A 17,496-nucleotide genomic window follows, 5' to 3' on the forward strand; every position below is an offset into this window, starting at 1 on the left:
AGGGTCCTGAAAAGGCAAAGCGCCAAGTATTACAAGAACAGAACGAAACTTCTGTATCAGATGTTGGCACTGACGACTTATGCCAGGACGATGAGGATGATGACGCAGAAGATGCTGGGAACAGATGCCTAGTATGCGACGAATTCGGAAGAAACAACGAGATGTGGTACAGGTGTACCTCGTGTGGACTATGGGCTCACGCGGAGTGCACTGGATGGGAGTCAGCTGAAGGTTATGTTTGCGACATATGCTAGATTTTATTTGACTCCAATTGCCCCCAGGGTGATCACCATTACCCCTACGTTGGTGTAATGGGAGTCAAATCTGGTTTTTTTTTAAACTCTTATAATTTCCAAAGTTGACTGCCAAAGTGACTGAAATTGATCTCTAATGATAGTTTAATAAGCAAATTATGTTTATACGCAGTTATAATAAATACTTTCTTTTTAATTAAAATTTTATTTGAGTTCTCGCTTAAGTGACCCCCATTACCCTCTTTTACCCTACTGTGAAGAATTACTTGCAGCTAAAAAAGGAAAATATTGAAATAATAAGCTTGTGGATCATCTAACGGAAATACATGAAGATTCGTGATAAACGGCGTTTTTTTTTTCTTTAATTGTTAACATATTATACATAACATATTAACATATATGCTATAAAAATTTATAGTATTCATATTTTAAATGTAGTTGTCTTTATTTTATTGTTTTTTTTTACAATATATCTGTGTCAATGTTAAAATTAACCATAAAAAAATAGAGCAAACTTAAGAGGTATATATTTTTTTACTTTTTAAAGATTTATTTAAATACTAACATTATTTATCTTATAGAAAAAAATATAAAAATATATGAACGTGATAAAATTTACAATGATATTATTACTTTTTCTCATCGATTTCTTTTTCCAAAATTAGCAGAACACACATTGTTGTGTAAATAATTAAGAAAAACACAAATTCGACAGATTCTAGACGGAAAATATTCTTACGAAAAGTTGTCACGACACTTTTTGCTACCATGGCATGCTAACCATGGCAACGACCTGACAATATTTATCGAAAATTCATAGAAATAAAATGTACTTCTTGTGAAGACTTAAGTTTTTTATTCATAGAATAAACATTGATTCCTTCACTATCGAAAGGAACTTCGTTCCATCCGGGTGTCCCTTGACACCTCTCAAGATTTTTTTACATAATATGTAATGATAAATTTAATTGAAAGGAAATGCAACAGCCAGACTTTTTGGATATTAAGGCGCTTGCTACCGGAAAAAATTGGATTCGTGAAACAACCGGTAACAAAGTTCTATTGTCTAAAATAAAATAAGTTAATGCTTCGACCTCTCAGCCAGATTCTTTACAGTTCAAATATGACTTTGACGATGATTATTTCGTGCTGAACACGCAAATGAACACAAGATCCTCTCGAGGAAGAAAGTCCACAACGAATGCTGGCACATCAATTGATTCTTCTGAACTTCAGCAGGCTTACAATGAGCTTCTTGTAATCCCTAAACCACTATACACTGATTTGATTAGCTTATGTAACACAGATGCCATTCCTAGGTATTATCAAGAGTTTTATAGGTCACTTAAATCCGAAGACCCGAGAGCAGCGCAACCTTTTGATACTGAGGATGAAAATACCGATGATGGGTGAATTATTCATACATTTTAGTGTACGCTATTATTTTTGTAAACCCGGTTTTGATGAGTACCAACTAAATTAATTTAATTGGTTTTCTGAGATTATAATTATGTTTGATTGTATGTTTATTTTGACCGTAATTTTGCGTTAAGAAAGTGCCTTTATCTATGACTTCATTTATGCGCGAAAGTTTTACATAACTTAAGAATAAACTCACATCTACAATCCCAAAGAGAGATAAGTATTGGTACTTTCCGATTATGTTCCCACGTTTCATTCAACTTCAAAAATCCAATTTTGAAACTATAGTATAACAATGAATACATTATTCTAAAGTGATTGTAATAGAATAATAGTATAAATGATAATTAACTGCTGTAGTCATTTTATATCTAACGAGAAAAAAGACATATAATGTTATATTATAGTGCAGTGACTGCATCTAAATTATCAACGAATAAAGCAATAATATATTGATGCAGAAATATATTTGGTTCTAACCTAACGGTGGAACCTACGCGCCGCCCGCCCTGGCGACTACGCACGCGCCGCCCGCCCTGGCGACTACGCACGCGCCGCCCGCCCTGGCGACTACGCACGCGCCGCCCGCCCTGGCGACTACGCACGCGCCGCCCGCCCTGGCGACTACGCACGCGCCGCCCGCCCTGGCGACTACGCACGCGCCGCCCGCCCTGGCGACTACGCACGCGCCGCCCGCCCTGGCGACTACGCACGCGCCGCCCGCCCTGGCGACTACGCACGCGCCGCCCGCCCTGGCGACTACGCACGCGCCGCCCGCCCTGGCGACTACGCACGCGCCGCCCGCCCTGGCGACTACGCACGCGCCGCCCGCCCTGGCGACTACGCACGCGCCGCCCGCCCTGGCGACTACGCACGCACCGCCCGCCCTGGCGACTACGCACGCGCCGCCCGCCCTGGCGACTACGCACGCGCCGCCCGCCCTGGCGACTACGCACGCGCCGCCCGCCCTGGCGACTACGCACGCGCCGCCCGCCCTGGCGACTACGCACGCGCCGCCCGCCCTGGCGACTACGCACGCGCCGCCCGCCCTGGCGACTACGCACGCGCCGCCCGCCCTGGCGACTACGCACGCACCGCCCGCCCTGGCGACTACGCACGCGCCGCCCGCCCTGGCGACTACGCACGCGCCGCCCGCCCTGGCGACTACGCACGCGCCGCCCGCCCTGGCGACTACGCACGCGCCGCCCGCCCTGGCGACTACGCACGCGCCGCCCGCCCTGGCGACTACGCACGCGCAAAGTTGAGAAAAGTTGCTCCGCACACCTAAAAGTTACGAAAATTCTAAGTTGCGGGAAAAGTTTCGAGAAATAGTGAGTGCTATTACATCAAAAGAAGCGCAAAAATTTGGTGAATTAGGCGGTGTAATTATTATTTACATCGAGTGAAAGTGGTGAAAGTTATACGTGAAAACGGCAAAATTTCATCACTTGTATACATTCAAAAAATCACGCTGCTAAAACTAAAGCGACGACCTATCGTTTTTATTACACCAAACGATAGCTCTCATCAAGACCTAGGTCCCCAGCCAGGTTCCAGATTTTTCCAGGTGGGAAATCCTTGAAAAAATCTAGGAAAACTAAAACCGCGTGGACCAGGAGATCAGGATCCAGGAGTGCCGGAGGTACGTGGCATACCTATCTAGATAGCCCCTAAAAAGCCGGTTAACGCCATATTTTCAAAATTAAATTTGAACAAATATTTACGAAGATATTAAATTTACAAAATTTGGAAAAAAAAATAACACCATTTTCAAAAAATCATAACTCGTAAACAAGATCGAGGACATATTTATTTTTATTACATCATTAAAACCGGCAATTCAAGAGCTATAATTTGATACCTTGATCGGATCAAAATTGAAGGAGATTTTGACAATTTTACAAAATAAGTAAACATTTGACAAAGAATTGACAAAAATTAAATAAAAACAAAGGAAAAAAGGACAAAGGGACACAGGAAAAAGCTCTAGGACATAGAAAATATATTAGTGAAAGTGCCTAAATAGATAACTGTCGAAAAAAGTGGAGAAAACATAGTTTAAACATAGTTTTTAGAAACATTAAGTGTTTGTTTACATTCCTTCAACTTGAGAACCCCGCGTACGAGGTGGGCGTGACTCGGTACAATACGGTGGTGTTGCAGTTAGTTTATAAGTTGGACATTTGGACAAATAACTAAATTATTACATAGTTATTTTATTAATTAATTATATTGGACTATATTTTAAAGGTGATAATATCCTTAGTTGTTAAGATTAAAATAGGTTTCTTTATTGGAAAAATTTCTGAAATTTTAAAAATTTAGTTAAATTTATTATAAAAATCCAAAGAAATTGTTTTTAAAATTTTGCTTTTTGTTATTATTTGTTTAATTTCATTCTACTACTATTGTCATTTCTAATATTTTGCAATAGTTTGGTGGATTTAAATACTAATTTTGTAAATTTAAATTTTAAGTTAAATTGAAAATCTTATTTTGTAAATTACTAAATTCAATTAATTATAAATCCTATTTTTAATCTTACTATATTGACTTCACTTGAAACTGTTTTAAAAATTCAAGTTGTAACTAGTCAAGATCCAAATTGTCCATGTCAACATATTGACTGCGGCTTTTGCCTTTAATATTTTAACACTATATTAAATTTGTATAAATATTAGAAAGTAAAAATAATCAATTTGTATTGTAGGTTAAAATATTTATTGGGAAAAATAAAGGAAACGACTTAAACAAATTAGTCATAGTATATTTTATTTAAATTCATATTTAACAAAAATTTAAAAAACTTTAAATATTGTCTAATTAATTACATTTCAAAAATTTTATTTATTTTATTATTAAATTATTTGACAGGCTTTTCCGCTTTAATATTTAGTTAGAATCACAAATATATATAAATATAAGAAATTGAAAAATAAATAAAAGATTATATTACGTAAACAAGAATACTTGTTTACGTTTTAACTTACATTTTAACTAACAATACATTGTTACATACGGCCATTGTGTGTCTCGAGAGCTCGCTCGCAGTCATTAGCAGAACAAAGGAATGAATGCAGCGGCCGGCACTCGAATACAATAATAGGGCGTCGTTAAACATAGTTAAGTCATTAGTTGGACAATAAGGATAAGACCAAAAATTAGTATTAAGATTTTTAAATTTATTTAAATTTTACTTTTAACTATAATTCATACATTTTATATTTACTTTTTATTATTGTAATATTTGTGGGAAACAAATCAAGATTACATTGAAAGTTTAAAAGTCGTCAATGATGTAGCGGAGCGAGGTGTAGCTCTTATTACTGCTTACAATCGTTCTTTAACGAGAAACGAAGAGCAAAAACAATTTTTACTCCAAATAATTCAACATCACAGGCAAAAATTCCCAAACTGTACTAAAACAACACTTGTTAATGCAGAATAATTCAAATTAATAGCATATCAGAAAGGCGTATTTATCTTAACTGCTACATTGTACTCTAATTATCATTAATAAAAAACTATTAACTAGAATGAACATGTTCAATTTTTTATTTAGATTATTAATATAAAAAATATGTGACAAAATTATATTCCATGATTACTTGTAATCATACACTTAATTCATTTATCTTATTGATATCATGTGTGCTGCAACCTACACTACGTACTAAAAACCATTTTCAAAATTTGTAATATATAAAAATTCAATGCTTACTAATAGTTTAAGTAAAAATTTTGAGGATTGTGCAAAAAAAAAAATAATTCCAAGCATTTTTCAAATTTCGAAATTTAGTGATTTTTAAATAGCTGTATTTAGTCTTTATGTAAAGATAATTGTACTTTGTAATAGAGTTTTGGAAAGCTCGAAGACTCTACTTTAAGAATATAAAATTGTTTTTTATAAAAAATTGCGTTAATTATGTGTAAATTCAATTTAAAACAAAAAACGATTTTTCCCATGTTAATTAAATGGGAAAATAAAAAAACAGTAGCGACCCCTTAGAGTTGAGCTATAGGGCTCGGGTTTGGTGAGAATTTTTTTTATATCAAATAGAAACATTAGAGAGGGTATCGGTTAAAAAAAAAAAAAAAATTTTTTTTTTAATCACCCTATCTATATATCTACTAGCTTTTACCCGCGACTCCGTCCGCGCGGAATAAAAAATAGAAAACGGTGTAAAAATTATCCTATGTCCGTTTCGTGGTTCTAAGCTACCTGCCCACCAATTTTCAGTCAAATCGATTCAGCCGTTCTTGAGTTATAAATAGTGTAACTAACACGACTTTCTTTTATATATATAGATAGTAGCTTTTACCCGCGACTCTGTCCGCGCGGAATAAAAAATAGAAAACGGGTTAAAAATTATCCTATGTCCTTTTCCTGATTCTAAGCTACCTGCCCACCAATTTTCAGTCAAATCGATTCAGCCGTTCTTGAGTTATAAATGGTGTAACTAACACAACTTTCTTTTATATATATAGATAAATAAATATCTTTATTTTGGAATTTTTAAAATTTTAATATACATATCTATTAATAATCGATTTATAACGAAAAAACAGTTTTTTAATTCTCCTGCACAATTGTACATTATGGCTTTCTTCTCCGGAGGGTGCGATATGTCGATTCAATAATCTGCTTTTTAGCCGACTTCAAAAAAAAAGGAGGTTATCAATTCGACTGTATTTTTTATGTGTGTTACCGCGAAACTCCGCCCCTGGTGGTCCGATTTTGATAAACAATATTTTAATCGAAAGGAAGTGCTTGCAGATGGGTCCCATTTTTTTGACTTTTTTTTTAAATTACTAGAAGACTAGTAGATTTTGAATTTAGCTTCAAAGTTTGTTGCGAAAATTAGGGACATTTTTGCTTTCAGCGCTTACGTAGGTTAAACTATAGGACCTACATAAAAATGATGTATGGACGAATTGTAGCTCTTTAAATGTGCTAAATAAAAGTCTGCGATAGCATATATCTATCTTTTATAGTTTTCTCACAATAACCATTTGTTGAACGAAACTTGACGACGCAATCGCAACCTTTTTCCCCCTTCTTATTGCAACCATTGTAAAAACGTGATTGAAAATTATACATCTTACACATTGTAGAAGCATTTTTATTCAAAAAGTTCAAGAACCACATTGCATCCCCAACATTTGGTCCCAACTCGAGCCAAATATCAGCAAATTGCAAGATATAATATCATCAAGTACTTTGATTACGAAGTTCTTTTGTGAAAATCAAGATGTCTTCTGCGACGCAAATCGTAGCTATATTGGAAGACACGGCGTGTTTGATAAGAAAAACACAATCTAACATCAAGAAATGTCCAAAGTCACGATTAACGCCTGGATATATTGGTTCCCGATTAAAATTAACAAGTGATTACTGGGAAACATTCAAGAACGCACATCACGAACTTGTTAAAATTACGACAAAAGAACAAAAGGAAACGTTGCCGTATTTTACTAATGACGAGTACTTTGTTGTTGAAGATTTATTTATATCTATAGACAGCGAATTAAAAGAAAAATACTACGCGCATTCGAAAAATGCTAGTGCGGCGCGCGGCTGGACAAAATTAAAGGCAGGCAAAGGCGCAGTTACCTGAAGTCTCTCGCTTTTAATCTCATCAAACCTCACCTGGAAGAAAGATTTCAGTACCAAACTTTGCCAACGTCCCTGCAAATAAGTATTGGAAGTATTTTAGGAAAAAAATGACCAGTAGGTAGCTGTGGCAACTCCTTCAAATTCAAAATTTGGAAGGTGTTCCTTTTGTCCAAGGTCCAAGGACCGGAAATCGTGCACACAATGTACTACGTGTAAAATTTTCATTTGTAATGAGCACCAAAGCAAAATATGAAACAAAATTGTTTAACGGTTCCTAATTAGTTTACCTAAATTGTGATAAAAAAGACACAAAATAAAAGTTTATTATCCTTTAGTAAATGCGTTTTTTTTTTTGGGCGCATCTGTACCCCAGGGTACTGTTAATGAAATTCTGATATGGGTACGGTTCTAGGGTTAATGGTATCGTAACTATAAAGCGACCTTCAACTTCGCGCTTAGTGTTTTCAGCGAATTTTCTTTTTTCTTTTGCCGGTTGAAGGACCATATGTTAAGAGTGGACTGTATTTAAGTTGAATAAAAGGCCTTAAAATGACTAAAGGCTTAAAATATAAAAATGAGAACACAAGTAGATGATGGCGGTAGATTGATGCGAACAGTTAAAAAGAGCGAATGCATAATGAATGGTCCGCAGTGAGGCGCGCGGGCGGCGAAGTCTGAAAGGGCCACCGTCCGGTTCCCCCGCCGGCGGTGCAGTAATACTGAACAAGTTTGTTTTGTAAAAGACGATGAGTGCCATGGATGCCCCCGATAAGGGGGCTGACCAGCAACCGAAACAAGGTGTTAAAAGGCTTGCGGAAGATACGAGAGCTGACTCAAAGAAAATATCACCTCCATCCGAGTCAATCCAGTCAGTATTTACTAAACCTGGCTTAGAAAATGATGCTCGAATTCAATACAGTGAGAGTGATAAAGGTCCATTTACAGTTTTTGTCTCCCGTAGGGAAACATCCGGCTCAACTTTAAAAAGTCTTAGAGTAGCCCAACTCTTGCAAAAAAATAATGTCCCAGGTATAGTTGAAGGTGGTATCAAGGAAGCTGGTAGAAACAAAATTTCAATTACTTTCAAAAACCCAGACCAGGCTAATTTTTTTCTACAAAATCCTCTTCTTCCCAGTAGTAATTTAGAAACCCATATACCTAGATTTCACATCTTCCGCCTTGGAGTAGTCAGGAACATCCCTACTGAATGGACTTTGGAGGAATTTCTGTCAGGTATTACAACCCCGCCCAATTGTGGGCAAGTAGTCAAAGCCCGAAGACTTAACTTTAAATCAAGGAGGGAGGACACTGTTACCCGGGTCCCCTCTAATACAGTTGTTCTAACTTTTACTGGTCAGCGCTGGTCTTCCCGAGAAGGTATATTGTTTTAATGCTTCTCTCCCGGTCTCATTGTACCACCTCCCAACGATCCAATGTCGCAACTGCTGTAGGTTTGGTCACATTGCCAAGCAGTGCAGATCAAAGCCTCGTTGCTTCCGATGTGCCCAGCCACACTCTGGAGAAAGCTGTAACGTTCCCGACTCCAATTCATCTTGTTTTCTTTGCCATGGTGGTAGAAATCTTACAGAAATCTTACATAGAGGCAGCAAATAGATTCCCCCAGGTTAGGCCCCTGTATGCAGATATTGCTGTTTCGCATCAGACTTCTACTTTCTCTCCTATTAATTTATCCAACCGTCCAGTCACTAGATCTTATAACAAAACTGTATTTCTTCCCCCCAGGCCAAAACCTGTGCTAGGCAAATCTTTTGATTTAGCCTCACACAACTCCATCACACAAAACCCTAAATCTTGTCAAGCCAATGGTTGCGCCTGCAATTCTTGCTCTGAGCTCTTCGATACTCTTTCTCCCAATGATAATCTTGTTGAATTATCTGTTAATGATAATATTTAATAGTAATAATATTAGTTGCAAGCGCGCCATACTCCGAGCCACCAATTTAAATTGGTAGGATTATATTATTATACGACTAATGCGGCGAAGGGGTCTGAAGTGCGGGGGAGGATGCGCCTGCACACTGTGCGGGGTGTCGGGGTCACTCGCCCAAAAATTCTTACCGAATAATAAATACCGAAAAGAAAAATCCAGAGTTCAAGGTATTCTCATCAACATTTATGGTGACCCCGACGTGATCGACGGCAGAAAGTGACCCCTTCGTCGCGATGGACAAACAAATTTAACAAATGTTTTATTTGTGCAAATAATTTATTTTCTTGCTTTAGGCAAAAAATATCGTAACATCGTAGTATTGCAATATTCTAACCAGACGTATTTTTTTGTACTACCTTCGTATTGAAAATATTTTAGAAGTTTCTAGACCTTCCATTGTTACGACGCATTTTCCTACCTTCCTTTTATAAATTAAAGTGCATAAATTGCCGAATTGATTAATTAATTTCCGAATTCGTAAGTTGATTTCCGAAATGTCACATTTTCCAAAAGCAAATAACAATTAGTCTATTTAAAAGTTTATATTACTTATTTGAATACTAAATAATTCGTACCAATTGCACTTTGTATTGTTGTTTATTTCGTCGTAAAGCGTAACTAAACTAATTTTTTTTCTCCGTCCACAAAGGTCAACTCAATTTAAATTTTATTTGACGGACAATTCCAGGTTTCGCTGCCTGCGCACCGCCTTTTGAAATCACCGGAGTTCGGGCTGCGCTGGTGCAGCTGCTGCAGAGCTGCTTCTGGCTGCAGGTCGAGCCGCTGCGTAACATTACGCGCGGCCAGCACGGTTTGGGAATTTTATTTATTTCCGTTCTGTTCACCTTTTATCTTTTTATATTGTGTTCAAAATTACAATGGCAGAAGATTTAAGAACGTTAATTTCAAGTCGGTCAAAAATAAGAGCGAGAATAACTATTTATCAAAATTATTTGGAACCAATGAAACTCATAGAACCCAAAAAAATTACTGCTGTTATGTGTTCGGAATTGCAATTAAGATTAGAAAGATTGAGAAATTTATTTGATTTGTTTGATGATGTTCAAAATAAAATAGAAACACTTAGCGATGATAATTTAGAAATTCAAATTAAAGAAAGAAAAAATAGAAAATTCCTTTTGTAGTCTAATTGCAACAACACAGCTGATTATAGATAGTACATCTAATGCTAATCGTTCATGCAGCCATGAAGGCTCAGTTCAGAGTTCTTGTGTTCATAACAATTTAAATATTAAACTGCCGATTATTAATTTACCAGTGTTTGATGGAAACTATTTATAATGGCTAGAATTTAGAGACACTTTTGATTCTCTTATTAACCAAGTAGATATGATTCCCCAAATAAATAAATTCCATTACTTGCGTAATTCTCTAAAGGGAGCCGCTGCTGTTGTAATACAATCAATTGAGTTTTCCGGAGACAATTATAAGTAAGCATGGGATCTTCTTTCTTAATCGGAATCTCTAATTAATATTGTTACGAACGAACAAAGTCACGTGAAACCCTTTACTCAACACTAGATGGCTTTAGAGGTACTGTTGTGGAATTATAAAAACAAGGAAGTATCTCGAAAACCGCGGCGAGCGAGCGTGAGAAATGAGTCATCTTTCCGGAAGCGTCCAAACCGGTCGATGACGTTCGCGCCTTTTTGAAACGTTCCAGAAAGGAACTTTCTGGAATGGTCTCGGACTCGACTCGGCCTATATAAATAGCCGCAGGGAGGCGAGCGAGTCAGTTCAGTTTGAGCTACCTTCGAGGCGACTTCGAAGCGACAACCAGAGATACAAGTGAAACCTACTACTTGGCTACGACCTAGGACATCGTCAGTGCTTAGTATTTGGACCTAGTGCTTTGTGTTGGATCTAGTGTTAGTAAATAAAGTCTTCAAAAGAGTCAGCAGGTTTTTTTTCTCTCCAAATTCTTCGAACCCTAGCACGTAACAAAATGTTCTCAAAACTGTCTGATACCCCTTCACCGTCCAAAGTCTCGTCCCTTGCCGATGAACTATTTGCTGTCCTAGCTAATAATAATCTACTTCACCAGGGTGGTGGTTGCCATTTTGTACGGTCGGCAGATGTAATCACAGAATGACACGGGCAGCCCCCGAGCCCGAAGTAACCCGACCAGCACCTTGTGGGACACTGTGTCGAACGCCTTCGAGAAATCGAGGATCGCCACGTGACACTCCCTTAACCTTTTCCTGCAGACTCCTAGTACTGCGTACAGTAAATCAGGGGGGTAGGGGCAGCAGTCCAGCGGTCTTTTTATCAGGACAGAATGCATAAGCCTGAGCGGGATCGACGCGATAGATATCGGCGATATTCGCCCGGGCCAGCAGGGGCGGCCGTGTTTGGGACAAAAACCGTTCGGCGCAGGAGCTCTGAGATCTTGCCAGAGGAAAACCAATTGTTGAAAATTTCCGACTTAAGGCCCCAAGGAACTTGGCGACTATCTTCCGGAAGGACACCGTCCGGACCTGGCGCCGTCTGCCTTTAGCTCATCAGAGCTGAAAGGCCTCCACAGCTCGGAGTAATCGCGCTCGCTCCCGTTCTGCACTACATGCCGCAGAGCCTCCGGTTTGGGCCCAGTCGCATCAGACACACGCTCTACAACTGGTCTCCAGTAGGATTCCAGCGGTTCGAGCCTGTGCCCCACACGCCTTTGCGCTCCATCAATCACTTCGGCTGCTGCCCGACTTTTGGACTTACGATAAAGTTCCTGTATTCTCGCGTACTCAATTCTCCTCCGTTTCCGGCTAGACAATCTGGCAGAGGCATTGTTGGTGTCGTCTAAGTCAGGGTTAATACTACAGCGGAAGCGCTTCGCGCTTTTGGCGCCCAGCCCATAGCGCGCTCTCCTCGCCGTGGCCACCGAAAGGAGGTCATCGATGAGTCGAGACGCGCATGGTGTACCTGGGATGCCAGGATCCACAACAGACAGCGTTCTAGGTGAGAATGCTTGTGGCTGGGCGGATGATTCGGCACTCTCAGTTTCCTGAACCAGCTGTACCGAATCCTTGCTCTGTTTATCGCCCCAGAAGAGTGGTTTGAACTCATCCCAAGAGTGGTTTGAACTCATCCCGGCACCATTGTACCAGGCTCCGATAGTCCTGCTCCTTTGATTTCTTCGAGGGTCCTGTCGAACCCCGTCAAGCAATTGAGCATGTCTACAGCGGCCGGTCTCCTCGAGTACCCTAGCCTCCGCACGCACGTTTTGAATATGAATTCTCAAGTTTTCTGCATTCCTAATGTTTCTGTTATCCCAAACTTGTATAATTTTTTCCCATAAATTTTCGGTTGGCTACAAATCTGGACTTCCTGGAGGAAAAGTATCTACATCCATCCATCAGAATTTTCTAAATCGCTTTAAGAGTCTATATATCTGGAAATGTTTTCTTCCACTTTACTATTACATGTTTACGCAAAGGTGGGCATTAACTCTTTAATCTGTTAACTAACGAAGTTAACATTTTGCTTAACGGATTAACTTTAAAGTTAATTTTAAAAAGTGTTAACGCTTTTGTTGACTTACGGTAAACTCAAATTTCGTTAATTTAGACCGTTAATCGTTACATTAGAAACTTGTAGACGTGTTGTCATTTTGTTATTTAAATTACGCACCACGCCACGCTCGTAAGTTCAGCTATGTTCGGCGACTGTCAGCGTGTTGAATGGTAAACAACAATAATAGATATATGTGAAGTTCGCTAACAAGGTTCCCTAGGTCAAAGGAGTTTCCAGACACGCTCGACCAAAAAACGATGCATGAGATTATGGTAGTCGGCAAGAATTATCAAACGAAACATGCTTAGATTATATGCTAACAATTAAGGAGATGAGAAAGAGGGCCAAGTTGCCAGACTATGTGGCCCTTAAGTACATTGTAGACGGCATAAAGGACGTAGAGATGAACAAGATTATGTTGCACGGATTGGCCACATACATACTCTGAGCTAAAAGACAAAATTAAGATTTATGAAAATGTAAAATCGATGCACGGTTAAAGTGTTTTAATGTATTCATTTTAATAATTGCTGGTTTCCCTGTAGATCCTGTCTTTATACCTCAGTTGTAAGATCTGACTGACTGAAAAGACTGATCTTTTGTGTACTCCTCCTGTGTCATTTGTTTGTGAACTCCCAAACCCGTTTTGGTGCTGAACGTGCGTTCAGACACCGGACAAGTCCAAGCGACTACCGGTCCCGGGGCCGAGGCCCCAGTTCGCGTGGCTGGAGTATGGGCCAAGCTCCCCGACTCCTGTGGGTGGTCGGGGTGACTAGATAAAATTTCCTTTTTTCTGTTCATTACTTATTGGATAACCCATTGACGGTCAGGGTGCAAGCCCTTCCGCCGGGAGCGCCCGTCACTTTCGTTCGTCCCAACCGAAACAAGCGACTGGACTTAGGTCGACCACCACACGACAAAAGCCGATGCAGTTGGACACTTCGAGACTAAGCTAAAAAAAGTCACGAGTGCGAAATACGATATTGTTCCTCGATATTCATTCAGACAAATTTATTTTTACCAATAGACAATTGATTTCAGACACAAGAGGGTTTCTTATTTTTTTTTATTCTGTCTACCTCTGACATATTTGGGTCAGAGCCATTTTTATAGAGTATTTCATCTAATTCACATTCATTCCAGTTCTCGCAATTTTTCTTCTCGTACTTTCATGCAGCATACTATTTCTTTCTATCATCCTTCATCTTTTATTCTGCTTCGGGCGGGATGCCCGATCTATTTTCCTATGCTAACTAATCTTTAGTTTCTTAATTACAGATACAATAAGAATAACAGCTCCAGATATCTTTATTACAGGTGAGTACTTATTTTCTAGCTTATTCTATCTTATCCTAACATCTTTATTAATTTCTTTTGTTTATTTACAGGTTTCTGCTATACACGCGTGCGACTTCAAGAGGACTCTTACTTTACTTCTACTTACTACTAATTCTTATTCCTACTACTGTTATTTTATGCTTATAAGTAATATATGTATTAATATTATTACAAGCATACTTATTTACTATTTTTGTTTTGTTTCTTTTCCTTAACATCTTTTAGAGCCTATTAGCCAACGTTTTGCCCCAAAAATTGGGTACCATTTTGGTGTGCAAAATTTTACTTCCATCTCTCTTGTCTTGTTGAACTGTAAGCAGTATTTGGTACATGCGGTACTGTCTTGATTTCGACGGGATCACATATACATACTTCTTGCTATTGCCTTACATTTAAAGCCATTTAAACATTTGGCAAAGCCACCGCGCCCGGTTCGACAGTCGCCGTCATTATCAGAGTCCCGGTAAGTTCTTATATATTCGTGTTTCTTTTTAGCTTGTATCCATGGTTCACACGGTTCCTGCGATGGAGCCGCGGCGACGCCTCTCTTGCTAATTGTAAACTCCTCCCGAATCGCAGGACGCAGGAGTGCGGGCGTATTCGCGTAGTTCGAATCCGTCCGCAGAGTCCCACAACTTATCTCGCCAGAATCGTGCGACGGACCTAAGGCCCGTAACCGGGTCTTCTATGGTGAACTTTCGGAATTTTCCATGGGCCCAGCTTAACTTTTTCGAGATCTTATCGGATCTGGAGGCAGCTCTAGCCACTGACCAACTCGACGAATCGAGCCGTCCGAATCTCTTTATGATGAGATCCGGAACGACCGCCCGAAGAAAAGGGATTGCTAGACCGCCGTCTTTAGTATCGGCATGGAAGTACCCTACAGGCACATCCTTGGGTAGCCTCAGCCACTTTCTAACCGCGCCCCGGATCTGGACATCGAGCATACTCAACCTGTCATCCGAGATATTGCCTAGCACAAGGCCGTGCAAGAACCTCGGAATAAGGTGCACCCTCACAATTTCGAGCCGCTGCTGCGGTTTGAGGGGTGCCTTAGTGATATTATTTAAGTCATTTTTGATGTCGTGCTCTAACGTCACGCATCCAGAAACCTGAAAGTCTACGCCGAGATAGCGCCAACGTTCAGTGCAAGATATCTGTGGCAACCACATCCGACCGACCTTAAAGGTCTTCTCGGTCACATAGTGGTGCTTTTTGCACTTCCAGTCGTGTACCATCGACAGAACGGAGCTCTTTTTATGGTTGATCAGAAGACCCATCGACTAGTACTGCGTCCAGCACGGCGGAATTCTCCAACGTTCCGTCGGCGCGCACAAATCCACGCTGTCGTACATCAGGGGGGCAGCAGTCCAGCAGGCTTTTGGCCAGGACAGAGTGCATACGCCTGAGCGGTATCGACGCTATCGAAATCGGCCGATATTCGCCCGGGCCAGCAGGAACGTCTGTTTTTGGCACAAAGACCGTCCGGCACAGCCGCAGGGGCTACGGGATTTCGCCAGCGAGTTGACGATTTCCGCCTTTAGGTCCCAGAGAACTTGGCGCCACTCTTCCGGGTGGATACCGTCCGGACCAGGCGCCGTCTGCCAATCGATGGCACTTGGACTAACGATAGAGTTCCTGTACTCTCGCGTACTAAATTCTCCTCCGTTTCCGGCTTGACAGTCTGGCAGAGGTATTGTCGGTGTTGTCAAAGTCAAGGTTGCTTCGAAAGGAGGTCTTCGAGGTGGTTTGAACTCCTCCCGGCACCTTTATACCAGGCTCCGATAGTCCCCACCCCGACGTTTGCCTTTGATTACTTCGAGGGTCCTGTTGAACCCCGTCAAGCAATTGATCAATGGTGTATTGTAGTTCACTAACCGTATGAGTTGTTTTCATAATAGGAAGATGTATGACCAATAGGGGATAGTATGTGTATTGTAACAAATAGATCTGTACCGAACTGACAAATACAATATCACTTTACCTTTTGAAAATCAGCTTCTTTAGAGATACGAATAATGTTTGATTTATCATTTTTTCTCATAAATATCTTACAGTCCCTCACCCAGAGGTAAGAGTAATTATGCTGCACTTTAAGCTGTCGTGCGCGTTTCAAGAGGAGTTTGTTATGCGGGATGAGGTGATCGCTGAGGTAGACGGGCAGCACTGGGCTGTGCATATGATGCTGGCTAGCGTATTCTTGTATCACTGAGTAACAACCATATCCCGGTCACGAATAGTCTATAGTTTATTTTATTTTGTTTTATTTATTTCTTCTCTTTATTTTTGTTACTAACATTACTTATTAAGTCTTTACTAACCCTAGTATAATAATATGGATCTTTGTAGTCTGAATTAAATAAACATTATTATTATTATTATTATTATATGAGGTCCGCCGTGGTGAGGCTACGACGCGCTCGCATAGCAGCCAGCAGCTCGTCCTTGCGCCGGCGCTGGCAGAAGCCGATCACGAAGACAGGATGTCGCAGCGCAGATTAGTTGCGTCAGAGGCAGGATTGTTGTACGGCCGGACACGATGTATAGTGTCAACATCAGTGTTGAGCAAAGTGAAGCCCACAACATTACACAGATCACCTAGAATTTTGTTGAGGTTTTCTCCTCTGTGTGAGGGAACCCCAGACAGCTCAATATTGTTTAGGCGGGAAAATTGGTCTTGATATTGGTTAGTGTTTTCAAAATCTTTCATTGAATTCATAATAACAGAGGTTTTTCCATCCGCGATCTCAAGTCTGCTCTCCATGTTGTTGAGGCGCAACTCCAAGTCACTCCACTTATTAGTGAGATCCTGCACACTTTGAGCAATACAATGTATCTCTGACTTAAAAGAGTTGAAGTCGCTTTTCATTGTGCAAAAATCTTCACGGAAGCATATTTAATTTCATTAAGGAGATCAGCAAAAACGGGATTTTCAGGTGAGGGGTTCCGACAGGAGGTGCATTTCCAGTTGGCGCGTTTCTCCTGCCCCATGCGTCGATAGGCGTTTTCAGTAATACCGGCACAAGCGTGATGATATCTATTCTCACACTCGCGGCAGAGAACAAAGTCACTTACAGCTTCATGACATTTATTGCAGAGCGGCGATTTATTTTTAGCAAACATATTTAGGTAACAAACGTTTGCGTAATAGTAATTATTCGTTATTTTGTCCGTAATGTGCGGTAGCGGTGAATAAAGACGATGCGCGCGGCTGTTCGCTACGAGTTAGACGCGAGAACTGACTGTTTTAATATGGTTCTATCTTCTTTTCCAATGTTCCGTACTTCTTGAATTGCGATTTTATCCACCTAACTAATCTTTCTCATCTCTCGCCACTAGTACACCTCAAACTCCTCCCGCCTTATTACAAAACGTGGTCTAACTATAAA

General features: G+C 40.1%; 1 protein-coding gene across 1 annotated transcript; it reads right to left on the reverse strand.

Annotated features, from left to right (window-relative positions):
• Nucleotides 1-2,169: 2,169 nt before the first annotated feature.
• Nucleotides 2,170-3,329, reverse strand: LOC123722729 (paraneoplastic antigen Ma6E-like). The gene is made up of 2 exons (XM_045685244.1): nucleotides 3,323-3,329; nucleotides 2,170-2,960 (listed from the first exon to the last, which is right to left on the reverse strand). The coding sequence occupies exons 1-2, from the start codon at nucleotides 3,327-3,329 to the stop codon at nucleotides 2,170-2,172; spliced, it is 798 nt and encodes a 265-aa protein (XP_045541200.1).
• Between the last annotated feature and the right edge of the window lie 14,167 nt (nucleotides 3,330-17,496).

This window comes from Papilio machaon, chromosome 29 (assembly GCF_912999745.1).
Source record: "Papilio machaon chromosome 29, ilPapMach1.1, whole genome shotgun sequence".
Lineage (NCBI taxonomy): Eukaryota > Metazoa > Arthropoda > Insecta > Lepidoptera > Papilionidae > Papilio > Papilio machaon.